At 46.8% G+C, this 22,049-nt stretch overlaps 1 protein-coding gene across 1 annotated transcript; it reads right to left on the bottom strand.

Annotated features, from left to right (window-relative positions):
- Nucleotides 1-502: 502 nt before the first annotated feature.
- Nucleotides 503-22,044, bottom strand: esrp2 (epithelial splicing regulatory protein 2). The gene is made up of 17 exons (XM_084476237.1): nt 21,911-22,044; nt 21,595-21,747; nt 20,976-21,104; nt 13,337-13,450; nt 12,695-12,809; nt 12,384-12,479; nt 11,654-11,708; nt 10,820-10,927; nt 10,068-10,200; nt 9,619-9,661; nt 8,068-8,369; nt 5,491-5,715; nt 4,835-5,033; nt 3,091-3,289; nt 2,035-2,308; nt 1,472-1,603; nt 503-662 (listed from the first exon to the last, which is right to left on the bottom strand). Exons 2-16 carry the CDS (start codon nt 21,724-21,726, stop codon nt 1,517-1,519), a joined length of 2,211 nt encoding a protein of 736 aa, XP_084332363.1. The 5' UTR covers nt 21,727-21,747; nt 21,911-22,044; the 3' UTR covers nt 503-662; nt 1,472-1,516.
- Nucleotides 22,045-22,049: the final 5 nt, after the last annotated feature.

Raw genomic sequence — 22,049 nt, 5'->3', positions numbered from 1 at the left:
GGCCAATAGGGACACTACAAAACACTAACTAAAGATATGGCCTTTCAAAGCAGAGCGGCGGTTTCCAAAGGGACTATGGTTGTTTAATCATAATCTTGTCATATTTAAATCCTGAACGCTGACATCGGTCTCTAGTGTGCACCGCCAGTGAAATTCATGCAAATTGTCCTTTTGCCATAAGTTCTAAGCAACAGACAAAATGGCCACCGGTCACTTCCCCTCTCCGACCCCGAAGGGCAAGATAGCCAAAACTCTTGATATCGGACCAACGTGTTCACAGCGATGGCTGCGGTCGGGCTTTCAGCGAGTTCTGTGAGGCTGACATTTGATATTGAACAAAGCACTTTACGTACATCGTACACTGGGAGAAAGCCGACTAGGAGGGACAGCAGACGGGGCTCACGGGAAACCGCTGGATGGATCCCCTGGGCGATGATAGCTAGCGTGGGGGGTTAGGGGGTCCGTGGAAGGCTGGGGGGGGGGGGGGGGGGGGGGGGGGATCAGGTGCAGAAGGCCAGGCGGATGGGGTGGCCGTAGAGGAGGTGGTGGGAGCGCTCCAGCACAGCCTGCCCAGCCAGCTCCTCGCTAGGGAAGGCAACGAGTGCCTCGCCGCTGCACTGCCCACTGAGGTTGTACAGGACAATGACGCCCTCTGCTGGAAGCTGTTGACACAAAAAAAAAAACAGACACACCGCACACGAGGACGCACACCATCAATTGCAAGCTGCTCCATGGAAACATCCCAACACCAGGGGGCGCCAGAAGGCACAGAAGAAGCCTTGGGGTCAAGAGGGAAGGACTCTTAACCAGTATGCGTCTAGCACAATGGGGCAACGGTTTGGAGCCATTCACAGACATTGGTTTGCGTCACTATACGTTTGTGATTAAGTTCAATCGAAACCTCGGCATGTATAGTGTTATGTTTCAAGATCATGGGGGAAATGCAGTATTTGACGACACAGCGACCAAGTTCTAAGCAGGCATTACTGCAAAAAATATTAATAGTAAGAAAACCCATGTGCCCAATGCTTAGTGTACCACACCTAGGTCTACACATCCCAAGGATAACGTCCAAAACCCAATATGGAGTACAATATGCAATTTGTCTTGTCTTTTTTTCTGTGTGAAATGTGCTATAAAACACATGGTCACCGCACCGTAGCCTAAAGGCTACAGGGAGAGAGAAATGTCAGATTACATCTCAAAAAGCGACCCTTGCCTTTTCAGGGTGGGTGGCTTTAGGAGAAGGTAGGGGTGAGGCGCAGAGGTTTTTTTTAATTTTTTTTATCAAAACTGATTACTGAGACTGGAGCTAGCTCGAAATGGCAGACGTTGCATATTGTACCTTTAATTAGCGGCCAGGAGCCTGCATCATAACACTACACCTTTAACCCATCCCTGGGCTGTGTGGACCTAGTGGAACACCGCTGTGGTGCTCTAGGAAGCAAGGAGACGAGGAGGCTCCTCTTACCTTGGAAAGGGTGATGTGGGTGGGTGGGTGGGGGGGGGGGGGGGTCTAAAGACAGAGCCATTCTTTAGGCTGGATCAGACTCCGGGCCTGATCACTGAGCTGCCCCACGCCACCGAAGTCTTCGGGAGCATACTACACACACACACACACACACACACACAGTGACAGTCAGAATAACACACAGTGACACATTCATAGTGGCAGTCAGAATAACCCACTTAGTGGTGGTAGGCCCACACACACACACACACACACACACACACGTGAGTGCTTGAGGTGTAATGGAGACCCGCTGTGCTGGGAGAGAAGGTTTGTCACCCAGAGAGTGAGAAAGTCAGTGAGTGAGGGAGGTGCAGTCACAGCCAAGAAACACTGAGAAAGTGTTCCTAACTCACTCCGTCGCAGATAACGTTACCACGGCTCAGCCAACAGTCTCCCACGCACACACACACGCACACGCACACACACACACACACACACACACACACACACACACACACACTTCAAAAACAGTCCCACACTTCCTGCGGCTGCGGCTGTCCTCCATCGCCACGGTTACCGACCTGGTAGCCCTGGAAGAAGCTGAGGATGTCCTTGACGCCGGCGCTGTAGGGCAGGCCCTGCATGCGCACCAGGGAGCCGTGGGCCGACGCCATCATGGGGGAGGGGCCGGGGTGGGCGTGGTGGGCGTGGTGGGCGTGGGCGGCGGCGGCCGCGTGGGCGTGGTGGGCGTGGGCGGCGGCGGCGGCGCTGCCCGGGTGGTGGGACGGGGGCACCGCCGTCGCCATGGCGCCCGGGGGGGCAAAGTAGCCCACCGTGGAGGGGGAGACCGGGGGGCTGGAGGGGGGAGGAGGAGGAAAGAGAGAGAGAGCGGAGAAGGAAGGGAGGAACGGAAAATAGAAAAGAGACAGCTATGAAGTGCGAGGGCGGACGGTGGACGTCTGACTGACTTTCGCGGCGCTGCACTGGCTCTCTGACTAGCACAGCTGCTACGACTGCATTGGGTTCAAGAGAGAACCGCCGTCCTTGGGGTCCGAGTCATGGGGCTACGGTACGGTTCGCACCAGGTGTTTGGTCGGAAACTCGAAACTTGTTCGAGACCTGCAGTATTACGTTCAAGTTTATTATAGAGCCCTTTAAAAACAACAACGGTTGACCAAAGTGCTGTGCAATTCAACTCTCTGGTTATAAAACGAATAAAATAAAACCAATTAAAAGCACAAAAAGGGACACACTAGACAATAATACAACTTCTATGGAGTTAAACGAGCAAGAGACTATAAATTTGTTTTTAGGAGGGATTTGAAGATGGGCACTGATTAAAAGCTCTGCGGTTGCTCCGATATTATCAATATGTTTCCATTGTTCTCAGCATCCCCTGATGATGCTTTGGATAGGCTAGAAATGCTGAATAACAATAACAAACCTTACCAGCATAATGCAATGCATTCAAAAACGCAGGCCTAAAAAAGACCACTAAATCAAAAGACCACTAAATACTAAATAAATACACTAAATAAACTAATACAGGCATAAATGCCTGTATCGATTTATGACAGTTGCCCTACCATAACATGCATTGCATTAAGAAGCATGTCTGCACACACACACACACACACCTGGGATAGTAGGCAGTGTAGTTCATGTTCATGTAGAGGTGGGGCTGGGGGGGGTAGTAGGCCAGGGCGGGGGTGGGCGAGTGGCCGCTGTGCTGGGGCGGAGGCCGGGGGGACGCCAGCAGGGGGGGCTGGAAGAGCCCCGCCTCCGACAACATGGCCGGACTGGGGAAGGCTCCGTAGGCGGTGGGGGGAGAGAGACCTTGGGAGGGAGAGGGAGAGAGAGAGATGTTGACACGTTGTTGTGTAAAGGTCAGTATTACCTGAGTCATTTATCCAAAAATAATAAGTGATGTCCCTGAGCACGTTAACGTCATCACAAATAGGTGAGTCGATGTAACTACGTCTCCAACAAAGGGCACCATTTACACCTTCTGCCCGGGCTACGCGCTAGTGTCCTAACACGCATGGGAACCAAGGTAGTACTTCAAAATACGACTGGTCAATAAGTCAGTGGTGGTGGCCAGTACACCCAGCTGTCCTTGACACACACACACACACACACACACACACACACACACACACACACACACACACACACACACACACACACACACACACACACACACACACACACACACACACACACACACACACACACACACACACACACACACACACACACCTACCTTGTGTGGATCAGCCAAACTGGGATAAGTCAAACCAGCAGGAAAATAAAGGCCATTTTGCTGTAGATAAGGACTAACTGTTCAAACATGGCCCTCCCCTAAGAGGCAACATCTGACTTTCTCACATTCGTGTATTGATATAGTGCCACCGCATTTATAATTGGGTGATAAAATGGTGGCGTCCTATGCTATAAAACAGATTTTAATAAAGATGTTATACGACTTCAGCTACAATATTCGGCACATAAGTACATGCACTGCATGCAAATGTTTTACTGCCGTGTGTGCAAGAGGGATTCCGTTGGTCTGGAGGGGGGGTATATCTAATCATCCCTCCTGCTCTAGCGTTTAGAACGAGGGCATGTGAACGATGAGGTCATAAACAGCGCTCAAAAAGGGAACCAATGGGGAGAGGGGAAGGTGCTGCCCATTGGCTAATAAATCTAAATCTAATCTGGAATACAGGGAAGAGATAGGGGGTGCGCAGAAAGAGCAAAGTACAGCAGCCCAGCCGCTAACAGAAACTTTTGTTAACGCATGCGGCGATCGAAAGACCTTAACATGAATCCGATACCATTAGGTGGTACTATGCAGTACTACTGGCAATCAGACACAGTTTGAGTCTGTTGAAGTCATTCACAGAAGTTTGAAGATCAACCATAAAAGACACAGAACTACAACAGTGGGGGGGGGAGAGGAGGTAACCCACAGGGCAGGGGAGAGGAGGGTGAGGAGGGGAGAGGCGTGAGCAGGTAACCTACAGGGCAGCTTGCAGGGCGGGGGAGAGATGGGTGAGGAGAGGGTGAGGAGGTAACCTACAGGGCAGCTTGCAGGACGGGGGAGAGAGGAGAGGGTGAGGAGGTAACCTACAGGGCAGCTTGCAGGGCGGGGGAGAGAGGAGAGGGTGAGGAGAGGGTGAGCAGGTAACCTACAGGGCAGCTTGCAGGGCGGGGGAGAGAGGAGAGGGTGAGGAGAGGGTGAGCAGGTAACCTACAGGGCAGCTTGCAGGGCGGGGGAGAGAGGAGAGGGTGAGGAGAGGGTGAGCAGGTAACCTACAGGGCAGCTTGCAGGGCGGGGGAGAGAGGAGAGGGTGAGGAGAGGGTGAGCAGGTAACCTACAGGGCAGCTTGCAGGGCGGGGGAGAGAGCCCGCTGCGGTTGAGGGTTCCTCCCATCAGCACGATGCTCATCTCCTCCGTGGAGCACTGGAACACCTCCACGTAGCGGTCCTTCATGGTCTTTTTGTGGCACTTCTGGGCCACCATGAAGGCCTTGTCGGACGACTTCATCTGGATGAAGGCGTCGCCCGAGGGACGGCCCTGGGAGGGAGGGAGGGATGGTGAGTCGAATGCCTGTCCCATCTGACCACACCAGAGGTTCTGGGTTCGAAACCACACATCCAACTGTAGCTGTAACAGCTATATTGTAATAATAATAATAATAATAATAATATACGACATCTGCAAACGACACACCCGAGCAGTGGGGGATAACCTCCACCCACAATATCAGCATTCCACACTCATAGTTTAACACCAGCAGTTTGCTGTATTCATACGTCACTTCTGCTCTTTCTCGTCGTCTTTTGACTTCCGATTAGTTACTCATCTTGCAGCAATGTTGAACAGCTGAGGACGCCTGCAGTTCAAGCATTTCAAAGTCATGCATCGCTTTTAATCGTCACCTAATGTGCATATACACACACACACACACACAACCATCACATCCTCTAGCCCAGCGCATTGAGGGAGGGGGAGGGAGGGGTCAGGGGCTGACCTGCTGGTTGAGAACCATGTGGACTCCGTGCGGCTTGATGTCCGTCGTGTGCTCCCCCATGAACTCCAGGATGTCCTCGATGGCGGCCGTGTAGGGCAGGCCACGCAGTCGCACACAGTCCCGCGTGTTGGCCGTGGCCAGGAAGGGGGGCGTGGCCATGACCGGCACGATGGGCGCCGGCGGCAGGGTGGAGATCAGCGGCGCCGACATGTAGCGGTTCAGCACCTAGAGAGAGAGAGAGAGAGAGAGAGAGAGAGAGAGAGAGAGAGAGAGAGAGAGAGAGAGAGAGAGAGAGAGAGAGAGAGAGAGAGAGAGAGAGAGAGAGAGAGAGAGAGAGAATGGGTTTAATGTGATACATGTAGTGTTTCAGCACCTAGAGCGAGGAGGGTGTAATGGGTTGAATGTGATACATGTAGTGTATCCGTTTCATCACCAAGAGAGGGAGAGGATGTCATGGGTTTAATGTGATACATGTAGTAGTTCAGCACCGAGAGAGAATGGAGGAGAGAGGAAGATGTAATGCTGTGATGGTTTAATGGGATACATGTAGTGTAACTGTTTCATCACCAAGAGAGGGAGAGGATGTCATGGGTTTAATGTGATACATGTACTGTTTCATCACCAAGAGAGGGGACCATGTAATGGGTTTAACGTGATACATGGAGTGTTTCAGCACCTAGAGGGGACCATGTAATGGGTTTAATGAGTCTTACACGAGACATGTAGTTAAGCACCTTCAGAGAGGATGATATAATGCGTTGATTGCGATAAGGTGACACATGAAGTGGTTAAGCAGCTTCACAGAGTGGGAATCAACACATTTAATGCGATTAGTGTAGGCCAAGCCCTTCACAGGGGAGGCACAGAACAACCGAATGTGTTCAAAAACATGTGTTCATGCCAAAACGTTAAGCTTAAAAGGATTTGGCTGGTACTCCGAATAACCCTAACCCCAGGTCCAGTGTTGACATTGTCAATGTCGAGATGTAAACCAGCTGTGATTTCGGTTCAACCTCCTCTCCCGGCGAGGACTCGTTCCATAAACCGGCAGTTGGCAATCATGGACATCCATTATATTCCAAACTAATGTTTAGCAGCTCCAATAGCAGCATCTTTGATCCGTTTGAGTCTTTGAGCCAAGGCAAGTACATACAAACTGCCCTGGCTAGGTAGCTTTATCCAATAGTGCCCACAAACAAAACAAATCCACACCAAGTTTCAATTCTATGTTAGCTCGCCACTGCTCCTCCTCACGGACTTGAGAAAAGTCTGAGAGGCGGGCAAATAAAATTCTCGAGTGTTAAATATCCCGGTTATGAGCACTGTGGGAGATTTGGATCGAACTGTTGATTTGTTATCGCTGTGACCCACTGATTTCAATGGACTTACTTACTTTGTTCCATGTCTTACAACCTGGAACAGAGCACTTAATGAAATGTCGACTCTGAATCAGAATCATCTCACGGTCTATAAAGGCAGCCACCATCTTCACAGAAAACTCCAACCGTCACCTGAGTCAAGTGGGTTTATGTGGGTTTTTGGGCACTATTGAAGGAGTCTACTTGGGAAGCCTGGGAAGTTTGTATGCGCTTACCTTGGTTGGACAAATCAAGATCCAGCTATGGGAGCACTCGATGATGCCATGATAAATAAAATCATGGCTGATATACATCTGGACACAATGGCAACAATTAACCTGGGGTCTTTACACACCGGCCAAATCCTTCAATACCTGAAAAGTCAATTGTACTTCCTGTACACGTACACTTATGTTCAACTCAGTCCGGGAATCATGATACCTTGTATAAACTGATTTTCCCAGGCAGGCAAAGGAACCCTTCACACAGCAAACAGTGCCAAGACAAACATGAAGGGACTTCCCTGACTGATAAAACACAACCATTTGAGAACCATGGCCAATGATTCTTGAAAGGATTGGTCGTGTCTTTTTCTGCTTAAATAAAGAAAGTATATCTATGAACAAGTTTGCGGTTAATGGCATGTCAACAGTGGCATACGGCTGCTGTTGAAAGAGACACATGTGTGTGCTTGGTAGGGGGTCAGTTTCAAGTTTAGCTGTTCAAATATGAAACCTGCTGATAAGACTGCCACTAGGACTCTAGGTAGAAGGACCCTTTTCCATTTTCAAAACAGAGGACAGCGAGAGGCAGTGGTGGGCTCTGACTAGGATAACCAAAAGAATTAAAGTGTCTCTAGAGAACTAAAGAACAAACGACAAACACAATCTGACAACCCTGCTTATGATTTTACCTTTTAAACCCACATTACTACACCTCTCATGGTGCCTCTAGACATATTGTCCACTACCTTTGTAGTTTTAATTATGTGTCACTTCCGCTAGAGTACTGTGCTTTACATTGTCGTGTAAAGGACAGCTGAACGGTCCCGTCTGGGGTTAGTAAAAGGACCATCTTAAGCCACGTCTGGTGTTAGCAAAAACGACATCTTAAGTGACGTCTGGTGTTAGTGAAAACGACATCTTAAGTGACGTCTGGTGTTAGCAAAAACGACATCTTAAGTGACGTCGGGGGGGGGGGGGGGGAGCGAGCGACTCACCTGCTGCACCTCGGCGGCGGTGCTCCGGAACAGCTCGATGTACCTCTTCCCCAGGATCTGCTTGTGCTTGCGCAGGGCGTTCTGGGCGTACTCCTCGCAGGAGAACAGCACGAAGGCGTCGCCAGAGGGCCGGCCGTCGGGGTACTTGACGAAGAGCAGGCCCTCGGCGCCGTCCGTCACCGGGCTCTCGGGGCCCAGGAAGGAGAGCACCTCCTGGGGCGTGGCCGTGAAGGGGAGCCCCCGCATGCGGATGATCACCTGGTTCTCCTTGGACAGGAACTGGGCCACCTCGTTGGACGTGCCTGCGAGGGGGGCCAGCGGCGGACGCACGCGGCGGGTTTTAATTGGCTGGCCGTTACCTAGCCGTGCCAACAGAGCTCACCACCTTAACACTAACCACCGCCCCTCTCACCATGGTCACCATTGTATCACTAGCACTGATTTACAATAGTGAGTTTTAACAGCCATCATTTACTGCTGCGCCAGGGAGAGAAGACTACCGTTTGGAAAATGATCAAGTACAGACATGAGACATTTTACACAACCAACCACACAAGATGGGAATTATTCTTTCATACAGGTGAAAACATCTTCCGCACACATTGCTAAAGGGCAAATCTGTTAGGACTCCCCTAGCCCGTGGCCTGCCCAACCTGTTCTTAGAAAACAGCCCATGAACTAGACATGACTCAGTCGACGCAGAAAAATCACACAACATGGCTGCTCAACTTTGACAGAAAGGCTGCAGAGTCAAAATAAAAAGCCTGACGATCCAGTGAGTCAGTCGGGAGGATAATAGCTCGTCTCAGTCCGAGCGTACGTCTCCATCCACCGTCCGCCAGAGTCTATTTATCTGATGCGGCTGTCTTCCCTGTCATCTCACACGCGGCCTGGCAGGTTCCCCACTCTGCCGGCTGCCTGCGCCCGGGCCCAGAGGCCCCCGGGCCGCAGAGGCCCCCGGCCGCAGGGGGCCTTTGTCCCTTCACACCCCCTTTGTGTGAGCTCTGTGCTGGGCCATTCACTGGCCGCCCCCCCCCCCACAATGTCCCCCCCCCCCCTCCACCACCCCACCTCCACCTGGGGAAGGAAGCGTGTACCTGGAGAGAACAGGTGACTGGCTGTTGCCCAGGGGTCGAGTTTCCCTCCCTGCTGACCTACAGGGGCTGGGGGCTAAGGGGAGGGGGGGGGGGGAGCTGGTAGAGGAAGGGATTGAGGTGGTGTCGCGGTGGGAGGGAAGGGGGGGGGGGGGGTGTTGTCTGACAAAGCGTGCTTTCTGTCCCCGGGGGATAGAGTGCCAGGGAGACGAGTGGATTGGACCAGAGCAACAGGAAGGAGAGTGACGCTTCAATGGAGAACTACTCTCTTTAAAGGGCCGACGGAGAGGGGCTCGAGTGGGTTTTGAAACGAGGGGGAAAAACTGTAACTGAAGGCACAATGCCTTGACTCTTCCGGGGAAGAGAGATGAAAAGGGAGAGAGACATGTACATAGAGAGGGAGGGAGGGAGGGTGGGTGGGTAGAAAAAAAAAAAAAAAATACATGTGAAATCTGACCTCCAGCGATCTTAAGGAATTCCTCGCCGGTTGCCTTGTAGACCTGATGGGGGAACAGAGACAGAGAGAAAGTACAGTAAGACACCCGACAGCAGAACCAAACTCAACCCTTGTTCCTTTATAAACACTCCCCAGGGTCACAGCCTCTGACTTGAGCATAAGGTGGGGAAAACATTACGTTTGACTTGGATCCATCAATTCGTTAACCACTGAATTTCCTCTGCATCATACATTGTCCCCAAGAAGAAAGCGTGCATGGTCGTCGTTTGCAGACCACAAATGGCCTCAAATGACCTATGGCACATATCATGTAGTAGCAGTACTAATAGTATGTCTAGCAGTTCCATAATGTAGGAGTAATAGAACTGTCTCTGATATTTTGGGGTAAAGCAGTCGTGGCCGTAACTCGTCCACAGACCGAGCGGCTTCCTGTGGGCGGGCGGGCGTACCTCGATGTAGCGGCTGCCCATGTGGTGTTTGTGGCGCTCCAAGGCCAGGTCCCGGTGCTCCTGGTTCACAAAGTGAACCAACGCCTCGCCGTTCCTCCTGCCTTGTGCGTTCAGACACAGGGCCACGCCTCCTCTGAACAAACACACAGGATGCTCTTTGACCTTCACATTCAGGGTCATTTCGTTACCAGTTGGTGAGAATTAAAATCTGGTTGAATCCATGTTGACTTGCAAGTTGCAACAACAATTGCATGTTGACAGTCGTGGATTGATCGCCCATCTCTCTCTGTGAGGCTGGTCAATCATTCAATAGATTTTTTAAATATTACACCAACTAGACCACTTTAGGACTTTGACATTACAATTACAACACTTTTCTTTTAATGGATTGCATTTATGAAGTTCTACGAAAATAAACATCCGTTAGTCGTAAGCTCAATGACACATTGAGCACAAGAGGAACCTAGGATAAAACCAGTAACCTGCTGTCGTCCAGACAATCTTGAAATCTCGTTGATTTTCTTATAAATAAATGTCTAGTCATCTATCACTGAATGAGGCGACACAATGGTGATTAAGTCTCTGGCCCCCTAATGAAAACCCAGCATTTGCAGTATTATGAATGTTATGAACTGGGTGTCGGCGGCGACACCGTTTGCATCTCTGGTAAGAATTAGAGCAATCCCCAAAGGTGTCGGCAAAGAGAACGAGGCTGACATCTTCCGAGATTATCACATTATGGTATAACATACTTGGCGATGTTGAGGCCTTTGAAGAAGCGGGCAATGTCCTGGTCTGAGGACTGCCATGGAAGACCCCGCGCTCGGATCACAGTCTCACTGTCTACCGGCTCTGTCTTGCTGCTTGGCCATGAGTCAGAGAAAACAAACCAGGAAGAGAGAACTTAGAATACGTTAATCTGAACTACCGCAACCACAAGACCAATGATGAAACGGGGAGATTTCTCTGCCATCACATCTTAGGGAGGGGTAGTAGTAGGAGGGAGTAGTGGTTAGTTGTAGTTGTAGTAGTTTTAATGTCCCGAACAGCATTTAGATTGAAGTTTAAAATAATATTTTAACAATATGATTTCCTTAACACACTTAATTATAAAATGAAAGGCCTAACGCAACAGAATGAACATTTAAATAACTGTTTGCTCCACGTGCGGGAGTCAGCACATTGAGGTCAGCAGGTTGTGGTCCAAATCAATCGTTTGCTCAATGGCGACTAGAATCCCAGACAAAGTGCCCACATCGCAGGCCCGGGGACGCCCACAGAAGGGTATTTACAGCCCCTTGTAGAAGTGTGCTCCTTCTCTTAAAGGCCACGGGCTGCCTGCAAATGACCCGGCGACAGCAGAGCCCGCTAAGCGCTTGATGGCAAAGTTGGACGGCTTTTAATTACACACTTGTGGTTTCCTTGTTGCTGTAATCAATGCTAGGAGCCAGGAGCCTCAGGCCCAGGCGTCGAGGGGGATAATCAACCAGGCATGAGAAAGGTGGCGAGAGGGGCCCACCACACCGTGGTGTGCAAGCCAGCGTGGTCGGGTTTCACCGTGTCCCGGAGCAGAACCGCATACGTACCATGTGCCTGACTCAAACTTGTACTTCACAGACTCAAAGCAGGAGAATCTGTGGTCTGTAGGAGATGAATAAAACAAATGGGAAATAATGAAGGTCACATGCATAATTGTTCACGCGTGCAAATCATCGAATCATGTAAAGAGCCCATTTAAAAAACACAGATCGGGTTCCATAATAATCGTTGCAATAGCAACGATTGGTGGTTGGACTGCATTGTTGTCCGGAAATTGACACCACCGAGTTCTCCACCTAGCTGTTGTACAGGTTAGGCCAGTCTGCAGACTCCCTGCCACCTGTACTTTGGTGTTATACCCTACGAGATGAATGGTCACACTGGGTAATAAGGAGGTGGACAGACTGCAACCCTGACATTTACCCATTACGTCCCTCTAAAACACTGCCTGGCGTGGAGACAATGCGGCCCAGCCCTTGTCTTTGTAAAGTATTAAAGGGGTTTGTTTGTTGTACTTATTATTACTAGTGTAAGATTTCCCCATGGATTTTCCAAGCTTTTTTTTTTTTACCATTGTCATGAGCAGGACAATGGTACTTTCATCCTCCATAGCGGTAGTGTTTGAATTAAAGTTGTCCCTTTAAAGTGCAAGTAAAATATATACCGTATATTGAAACACATTACACCGAGTCAATTGAACATAATGTTTCCATTTCATTGAGTGGTCTCCCCGTTCCCGGACAGGGAGTTGGAGGAGTGAGTGCGGCAGGTACGTACTGAGAGGCTCTGCCAGGATGTGGAGTGCCAGCTGAACCATGTTCCTCACATCGAGCAGCCCGGACGCGTGCTCTGACACGGAAGAAAGACCCAGGTCTGCATTTTTACTGTTAAAGGCAAAGCACCAAACACAAAATTGGACTTGCCATTAAATCACACACACACACACACACACACACACACACACACACACACACACACACACACACACACACACACACACACACACACACACACACACACACACACACACACACACACACACACACACACACACACACTAAATAGAGTTGAGGACATGGGAAGGATACAGTCCAGCATGGAGGAGATGTTGAGGTCCTCCACAGGGCCGGCGTTTGGGCAGCATTTGTGAAACTCCTTCTGCAGGTCCACGAACGAAAAGAAACATTCCGGGAGCACGAGGTTCTGAAGGCAAAAGAGCCAAGTAGAAAAATGCATTAGTCATTCAAAATACACTAATGCATTTTAATACAAGAATATAACAGAATTATATAATTGCCATTGCCAGACTCAAAGTGCTTCACATATAAACATTGTCATACAATAAAATAAAATAATAGATTAATTAAAATTAATTCATATTAATGTTCTTTGCTCTTCAATGTTGGTAGTAAACCTGGAGTCACAGTCGGCAGTAATTATGTCTGGTTCACATTCATTTACAGCATTTTTAAGGAATTACAGATCACTATCTTGTATGATTCTTGTGTCAATTGTGTCATGGTTACGGAAATCAGCCAATAATCGAGCCATGCTGGGAGAGAAGCAAACACTGTAGCAATACTGAGAACGCTCTAGTGTAGCATCAGATCAGACGCTACAGTAGAATACGCCATGAAGACTGAAAGTGTAGCTTAACAATTTGTTTATCAATGTGTCATTCTGGAGAAAGTGTGTTCTGGTGGTGAAGGTCGTAGCGGTGTAGCTTGTACCTTTTTCGATGCTTCAGGGTGGAGGGCCTGTCGGATGACCTGGGGGCCGTCAACACAGAGTGTAAAGGAGTTCCTGCCAAGATCCTCCAACTCTGCCTGCACGGACTGCTGGAACTGCTCGAGGAACAGAGGAGAGGCAGGTTGGAGGGACAAAGACCAGGGTTAGGGCCCGTTCACACTGATTCCGGCGTTGTGACAGAAATACCAGCTCAAACACTCATTCGAATGGGGGTATTTGCTACGAGGTAGTTAAGCAGTCGCAAAAAATAAAGCTGCAGCGAAAATTTTAAACAGAATCAACTTTTGGAGAATCGGGTAAGCCTGCGATCAGACCAGAAGACGACCCTAGGGAACAAGAACCTTGTTTAGGTGAGATGGAAGAGGGACTGATTGCTGCCGTCTGGTTTTTCAGTACAACAGAGCAGTACAACCCCGTCATGAAGGAACGGTTTAAGTTCAGAACATGAAGGCACACAAACCTGCCATGAAGTGACACTTCCTAACGCCTTGATCCAGTGTGAATGAGCCCTAACAAAGATGCTTGCTGAATAAATTTAAAAAAAAAAAGTACCAGGCAACATTAAAAGGCAAACGCATTGTGTTTTTGCCTACTGTTCTAGGATTATGAAGGAACTTCAACATGAACAACAATAGCACATATCATTTTACAGCAGAAAATAAATCCCATAATAAACAGCGGCAGCCATATAGGATAAAAGATAAAATTGTACATATGAAAAAACGATAGTGAGGCATTGAGATATTGAAGACATTGGTAATTCAAGGCTAGAAAATATATAACGGTTCAAATAAATAATACAATATATATATAAAAACAAAGTAGTGTTTGGCCTTGGGTCCAGGCAATGACATAAGGCCAGTTTAGTTCCTCAGATAAAGAGCATGTTCAACAGGTTTAGTGTTTCCCCTTCGAGGGAGAGTCGTGGGTGTTTGTGTGTGCGTAACCTGTCAGACTACTCCTCCATCCATACACAATGTTGGCCAAATCAAGTGGAGCACAGAAGCCCATATTTTTCTGTGTTTAGCCTAAACGAGGCAGTTTTGAACGAGCCCCATTACCAGTGTTGTGTAAACCCCCCTAGTGGTGTTACACCATCAACAGAAAACGTCACCTCCACATCATCACTGTCCCCATATGACATTTGACACAGAAACTCGCCTAGCTTTTAGTTCACAGAGCAACCAAGCAAAAGATGTGTGAACAGGTTCATCTCAAATTCGCAATTCAACATATATCAGGCCCAAAATGACAGGATGATAAAGTGCATTTTAAGTTGGTTATACCACAGTCAACATCAACTGCCTAACAAGAACTTTTCAACAATATTGTGTGAGAAAAATATATTTTACCCTGTATATGTTTAATGTCGGACGTGTTCAATTTTGGAGAATTTATTTAAATACAAAATGACTGAATAAATGACATTTAAAAAAAGATTTCCTAGCAATGAATGTGATACAGTGGGGCACATAAAGGCCTTGTCAAAAAGGCAGCTTTTTGTACTCCGCTGTGCAGTGTATCGGCACACAGCGATACTCTGCAGACACTTTAATGATTGACAGATTGATGGGAGCATGGGGGTAATTTCAGAGGGCCATTGGCGATCTACCATCTATGACAGATTCCTCAGGCAGTCAGAGAGAGTATTATGTGTGCAGGTTGGAGCTTGCCGCTCCGAGAGACGCTGCAATGAAAGCGAGGCCCGTCGAGGGGGGGGGGGGGGGGGGGGGGGGGGGGGTGGGGGCCGCCTTCTACCTTCTCTGCAACAGGACAGCTGAGGTTGAACGATAACAACCCGGAGGAATATACCTGGGAAATTTATCCGCAACAACTTCTTGCAAAATGTTTCATTCACTACACCGCATCATTTAGATCAAATAACAGTGTTGGCAAATGATCCACCTTGAAAAGTATGGATGCCAAGGATGAAAGAAACTAAAGATTGCAGCACGACACGTCCCTGGTACAGAGCTCATCCTTAGTCCTCGTCCTCCAAGGTTGAAACGTGGAGCCAGAGTCGTCATCGATCCCTGGGGATCCCCTTCCCACTACAGCCATGCTGACCTTACAGTCACCACTGCCAGTGGATCACTTGGGCGTCTAAAAACACCACACTGGCCACCGGCCAAGGAATGGCAAACCTGTCGAGTCGTGTGTGTCCCTGTCTGTCCAATAACTAGTGGCCAGCATGATGGGAACCCAGACCAACCCCCTGTTCACTGACACGCAATACCACCGCGCGGTGTACTGGAACCCATATCAAAGCTTGAGAACCGGACGCATTCAAAACAGAACACGACATTCTGAAAGAAGGCATACCACCTTTTTGAGTGCGTGGTCTGTTTACCATCTACCTATTCCAAGAATTAACGACCCAAGCACTATAGATTAAAAGTGGCCAAGAGTATTAGGTATTTAACAATGGGCCGGTTAGTGCTAGGGTCATAAAGATCACCGTACCAAGAGTAAGACGGACAAGGAGGAGGCTTCCATTTAATGACCCAGGATTTCATAAACCCGCTCCCATTGACCTGGTAGGAGCACATTCTCTGCATGCATCAGAACTCGCTCACAAACATACAGTACTATGACCAATTCTCCCCTTACAAGCAATGCTTCAATTACCATTTAATTATTTAGCAGACACTTTAATCCAAAACGATTTCACGATTCAAGTCATTCAGGAGTAGGTGAGGGACGGAGTCGAGGCCTCTTGCTCAAGGATGCCTGCTTGTGGTCTGCAGACATTTGGGATCAAACCCTGTAGCACTTGGCTGGGTGTTGAACACCCTGAATGATCCATTTAAATCCTTTGACACACTGACTGCAATTGTCATTGTACTAACAAACTTATTCATTACGTCTGTCGGCCATAGATCTTTTTAAACAAGTTTTATACATGTCTCTACACATGTAGACGACAGGACCCTCTTATTCTGTTAAGGTAGCAGAGTGATCTGGAAACATTCAGACCCGAGATCAGTGTGGTGTTTGCATGCAACTGTGAACGCTGCCCCACCTTGTTCAAGCACTATAACCGGATTACCAACCGAAAGGTAAATGCTTTTGAAAAGGTTGCGACATGCCTCGTGTCTTTCTTGCTGTGTGTACGCCCGACCGCATAATAGAGCAGACAAACCATACATTATCCTGTTCTGCCCTTGTTAAATGTCCAACTGATGTCTTCCAGGTGCTGTAATTATTTCTCTCATTATTTGTAACCAAACCACAACTTGTTATTTCCCTCTACTAACAGTAGGTTATTGGAATCAAGTACATATATTCATTAACATTAGGGGTGTAACGATATACAAAAGTCACGATTCGGTACGTACCTCGGTTTTTAAGTCACGGTTTGGTATGTTTTTCGGTACAGCAGTTTTTATTATTATTATTAACCAATTGGATTTTGATTTGATTTATTATTATTTAATTGTATCAAAGAAATGCCTTACACAAATGGAAAGACATTAAATACAATTGAGGATAAAAACACAATAAAGTCCAGGACTTATTTTCCTTGTGGTCCTCAACACAAAACATCAGGACAAGACACTCTCAGAGTGTGTGATAATCCAAAAAAACGTACCGAAATGAAACGTGCATCGAACCGTTAGACCCGTACCGAAAAATTTCGGTACAAGTGAGTGTATCGTTACACCCCTAATTAACATACAACAATACTCCAGGGACCCTTGTTTGTTTGCCATGCCCAATCTAAAATGTAAAGTCACTAGGTAGGTTATCAATCTTGACCTTAAAAACTATCAAACCATTAACGGGGCATGGCGATTGCATCACTAGTAAGAAACAACCAACCTTTGTATATATACACAATTCTCTGGAAATGTCAAGTCGTCAAGTCAATAGAAGGCATGGATTTTGATGAGGAGGAAGACAGAGGTTGAATGTGGAGATCTTTGCTGGACAATAGGGCAGGGTTTTGGGCGATAACGGAAAGGGTGTGCCAAATGACTCACCATTTAATTTTGAAACTTGCTGCTTCAGAGAATTGAAATACGGTAACAGCAACTGTAGAGGGAATGTGAATCTGTGCAGGTAAAGAGAATTCTGTGATTGATGTGGTCCCAAAAATAGAAGCATGACATGTTTAAATTTCATAGCTGAACTTAAAAGTTGGTTAGTATTTAGGTGAATTTGGTCAGAAGTTAACCAAAATGTATTTTGGCCCTAAAGATAACTAATGACAATCTGCAATTTATGGCCAACAACAAGTCAGTTTATTGACCACAATAAAAGTTCCTTGTGAATACATCACCTTGGTGTATGTCCCAACAAAATGGTGTTTTACCATTTACAACTGATTGAAAAAACTGATATGTGTATTTCAGATGTCTGTCTCTTTAGTCTGGATTGGTTGCCTATTGTCATGTGCTACAGACAAGTTCTGGTCTGCAATGAAATTACTCTCCTAAATTAGCCTTTTTTTACATCCAATTAATTAAGTAAGGTTTGAAAATGTTGCTTTTGTTTTTATTAGTTTACGGTTAAAGTGTGATCCTGAAGATGATTTTCTTTCAGAGCTTTTGATACAGATATCGGAATGATGTGGCTCCTTCATAAATTAGAAACAAATAAAATACAAGGACTGAAGCCAGTAGTTAAGAATTAAGAACATGAAATGGAAGGAAAGATTACGGGAACCAGTCGAAAATCATTTCTATGACCTTCCGTGAGTCATGGGAGAAGCTTTGGATCAGGTGCATCGAGTCGCAGGCTGCAACATGCTGATGTTCTCGTGGCCTACAGCTAAAGTCAGCCGAAGCTCCACACTGATACACAGGTGAAAAGGGAGCCAGGCCCGCCCATGGAGCTCAGTACTACCCCACGATGTTACTGAGCTACAGTGGCCAGTGGCTCGGCCATGCTCGAAGCGGTCCACTTGTACCCTATAGAGTCCATATCTACAAATCTGGTGTTGATGTACGTCTGATGTACAAAGAACCAATGTGCACTTATTTCCCTACTATATCCCATGATGCATAGGGGTTTTTGTTGTCCTCGGAAGGCGATGGTCAGGGTCTTTATGAAATTAGTTGTCAAGTAAGACCGATATGATCCGACATGTGTTTGTTTATACGACCAAAACAAGTAACACTGATAAGATTTCTGGTGCATAATTAGTGTCTGAATCAACCTCATTTGGTACTTGACTTGATCCTTCAAATAGTGTACAGAGTGGCGTTTACTATAGAGGGATTGGGGAATGAACACGTTAACAAGTGAACTGATTCCAACACCCGATGGCCCTAGTCAATCCACACAACTATTTCCATCAGGTTAGCCATTCCTCCGACACTGCTTGCACATGCAAGCTTCAATGCAACACCACACCACCTGATTGGTGAAGTTTGACTAAATACCAGGAGTTATTATTCCTGGAGGGGTTGTATGCAGGTCTAGAGCCAACAAACAATCCCTCCCGTTGTCATACATTAATAAATCTTTTACTGAAGAAAGACAAACAAAATAACCACATTTAAGTCAACAACATGTGTGCAGCATGGCCTCTATCATGTCTGGGCTGTTCTCTTAAAGGACAATTACAGTATTTTAAACATTGAGCCCCCTTTCTGGTTTGTCTAGGATGAAATAGAGTGGTTGACACCGAAATATTGACTATTGGTCCTGTCTCGGGTATTTGGCTCATTTCAAATCTCCCCTGACTGCTTCAGAATGGCTGTCTATGGGCATTTACAAACCTGTCCTAAACGTTTGTTTTCAGAAATGTGCAACTCACCGAGTGGTTAGTGGTGTTTGTCGATGTTCCAAATCAAATATCGTAGCGAAATACAGTTTCTGTCATGTTTTATCTGGCATTTTGTAAATCCCATTGAAACGGAAACCGGACCGGAACCGGAAACTGAAATTTGGCTGTTTACGTTTGGTTGTAGTCTTTTCGCTCGGTTCTCCATATCAACAGTATGGCTATAACCAAGCGAAAAGACTACAACCAGCCCCTCTTTCCAGTCAACGTCAATGAGTCTTCCAACAGAAATCAATGGATTTACAAAATACCAAATAAAACACGACAGAAACTGTATTTCGCTACAATATTTGATTTGGAACATCAACAAACACCACTTACCACTCGGTGAGTTGCACATTTCTGAAAACAAATGTTTAGGGTTGTTTTAAGGACAGGTTTGTGAATGCCCATAGACAGCCATTCTGAAGCAGGCAGGGGCGATGATTGAAATGAGCCAAATACCTGAGACAGGACCAATAGTCAAAATTTCGGTGTCAACCACTCGCTTTCATCCTAGACAAACCAGAAAGGGGGCTCAATGTTCAAAATACCGGAATTGTCCTTTAAGATTCATTGAATAGGGAGCAGTCAAATCTGAAGAAGGTATTACCCACCATGGGGGGAGGGAACACATTCTTCTAAATGCATTGGCTGAGTTTCATTGGAACTTCAATTATAAACTCCAATGCCAAAGAGCCTGGATTCAAATATAGATTAACATCCTAATGCACATCCTCAAAGATTATTTAATTGTACATCATTACCCAACAATGCTTCATTCATTAAAAATACCATGTTCAAGGGAAAGTGGAAATGGCAGACAAAAGCATGAAGGATAAGAATTGATTACTTGGGTTAATATTTGAAGGGTCCGCAAACATAAACTCCTCCATGTTGGTTTGAAATGTCACGGTTTGAAATAGGTCTATGGCAGGAAACTGTCCCACCACAGTCCAGAAAAGAGGACAGATCATTTCATTGGAGCTTTTTCTTTTGCTTGACGAGCATATCAACCCAAAGAACACAATCAACCAAACGGTTGGACGGGATTCACACCTGCTCGCACATGTTCAAAATTAACAGCATAGATTGACTAATCTCAACCTTGAAATAACTCCCAAGTCATTCAAGATAATAACAGCATTTCAACAACTACCAAAACAATGGACGAGGCAGGGAAGATGCCTCCTCCATTGAGCCTATGAGTGTCAGCAAATAATGAGGTTAGGGTGGCGGAAAAACACGTTTGGTGACCTACCCAATTCTCTCAAAACAACCCAAGTCACAAGGAGGAACCAGTATCCACATCCTGGTCCCATCTTAAAGCGAGCATGTGAAACAACTCATTCTGCCTTTGGCAAAACATCTCAAAACCTACAACCACCTTGCTATATACAACAACCCCCCCCCCCCCCCCCCCCCCCCCCATGTACCTGAGGTCTATTCTTTCTATCGGTCTTTGCTTGGTGCGTTCCCAGGTCCCACTTCCCAGGCAAACATTCCGTCTTCCAGATGTCTGTAGCATGCATCAGTCTGGGGCAAGACTAGACCTGCTACTGCTCTCCCTCTATCTCCCTACAGCCCCAGGGCTAGCCCATCCTAGCTATTAAACCATTTTTAAACCGTCAGCAATGTTAAACCTAGGACAAATGCCTTATTCCATGCGTCCAATGCGTCTTAGTCCAGCCACATGGGTGGGACGATGGTTCTCAAGAAATAAACAAACGTTGCAAAGCAAAAAAACACGTGGGACAGATGGGTTTCATTTGAATACAACACAAATGCGTGCATTGGCATTTTGACATTGATTGAACGGTCTGGTGGGTGTAATTGGCAGTGGGTCTCACCTGTTGCAGAACCTTATCCAGGGAGTCGGCCTTGGTGAGGTCGTCCACGCTCAGGTCCGTCTCTTCCTTACACTCGTCTGTCAACTCCAAAGTGTCTGGCTTGACAAGACATCTATGAAGCTTGCCGACCTAAGAAGGGATTCGATTGATTCATGGAACGTAACAGCTTTGTTGTCCAAATGTTATATCCATATGTCATTATTCAATTTTTTATTGAATTAGGATACTACTATTACTACCGACCACCATTTTAGGAAATTGACTTTCCGGGTCAAACAATTGACAGTTGCAAAAAATAACTTAATTGTAAAAAGACACGTGGGGACATTTACCCAAAAAGGTATGCGTTCTTGTGAATTGTTCCAATATTATACCCCCCTACCATGAGTCTGAAACTATGTTACGGCACACCTGTAGAGGATGAGCGTTTTCAAAAAGCACCGACAGCACTGTGTGAAATCGAATGTGTGTAGCGTGCGGACAGTGTCAGAAAGCACACCTTGTTGAGTTAAAGTCATCTGTCAAACATATACATCCACATACAAGGCAGATAAGACAACAATGCCACAAACATTTAGCTACACAAGAGACCTGTACAAAGGGCCAGAAAGGTTCGTACCTTTTTCTCATGTAGATCCACAATTTGCCACACCAAGAGAATTATTTCCCTTTCATCCGAACCCAGTTTACCCCCATTTGCACCAGCTGTTGCCCCAAAGAACACCACCAGAGTATCACTGTGCGAAGCCATCAGGGACCACAAGGGTAAAAACTACAATTAAAGCAAAGATCAAATAAAAATAACACGAGGGTTCACCTTTTTCCAAGTGATAAGAAGAGCGAACAAAAGATCTGGAAACTCAATCGTAAGTAAACGGGAGAAAGAAAGATTATTTTTCAAAGGAGACACGAGAGTTTTCGTTCAAAGACTCTACCTGTTCCAAAACGTGTGAATGTTCTATCCAGAGATACTGGTTTAACTGGTAAAGAAGAAGGGTGGAAATCCGTGTTGCTTTTACACGCACTCCATAGCAAGCCCCGGAGGTTTTTTTCAACGCTTGCTATTTTTTTCCC

The sequence above is a fragment of the Micromesistius poutassou genome (assembly GCF_964030765.1).
Source record: "Micromesistius poutassou genome assembly, chromosome: 12".
Lineage (NCBI taxonomy): Eukaryota > Metazoa > Chordata > Actinopteri > Gadiformes > Gadidae > Micromesistius > Micromesistius poutassou.
The sequence above is the reverse complement of the archived record's forward strand: the minus strand, read 5'-3'. Positions and strand labels throughout refer to the sequence as shown.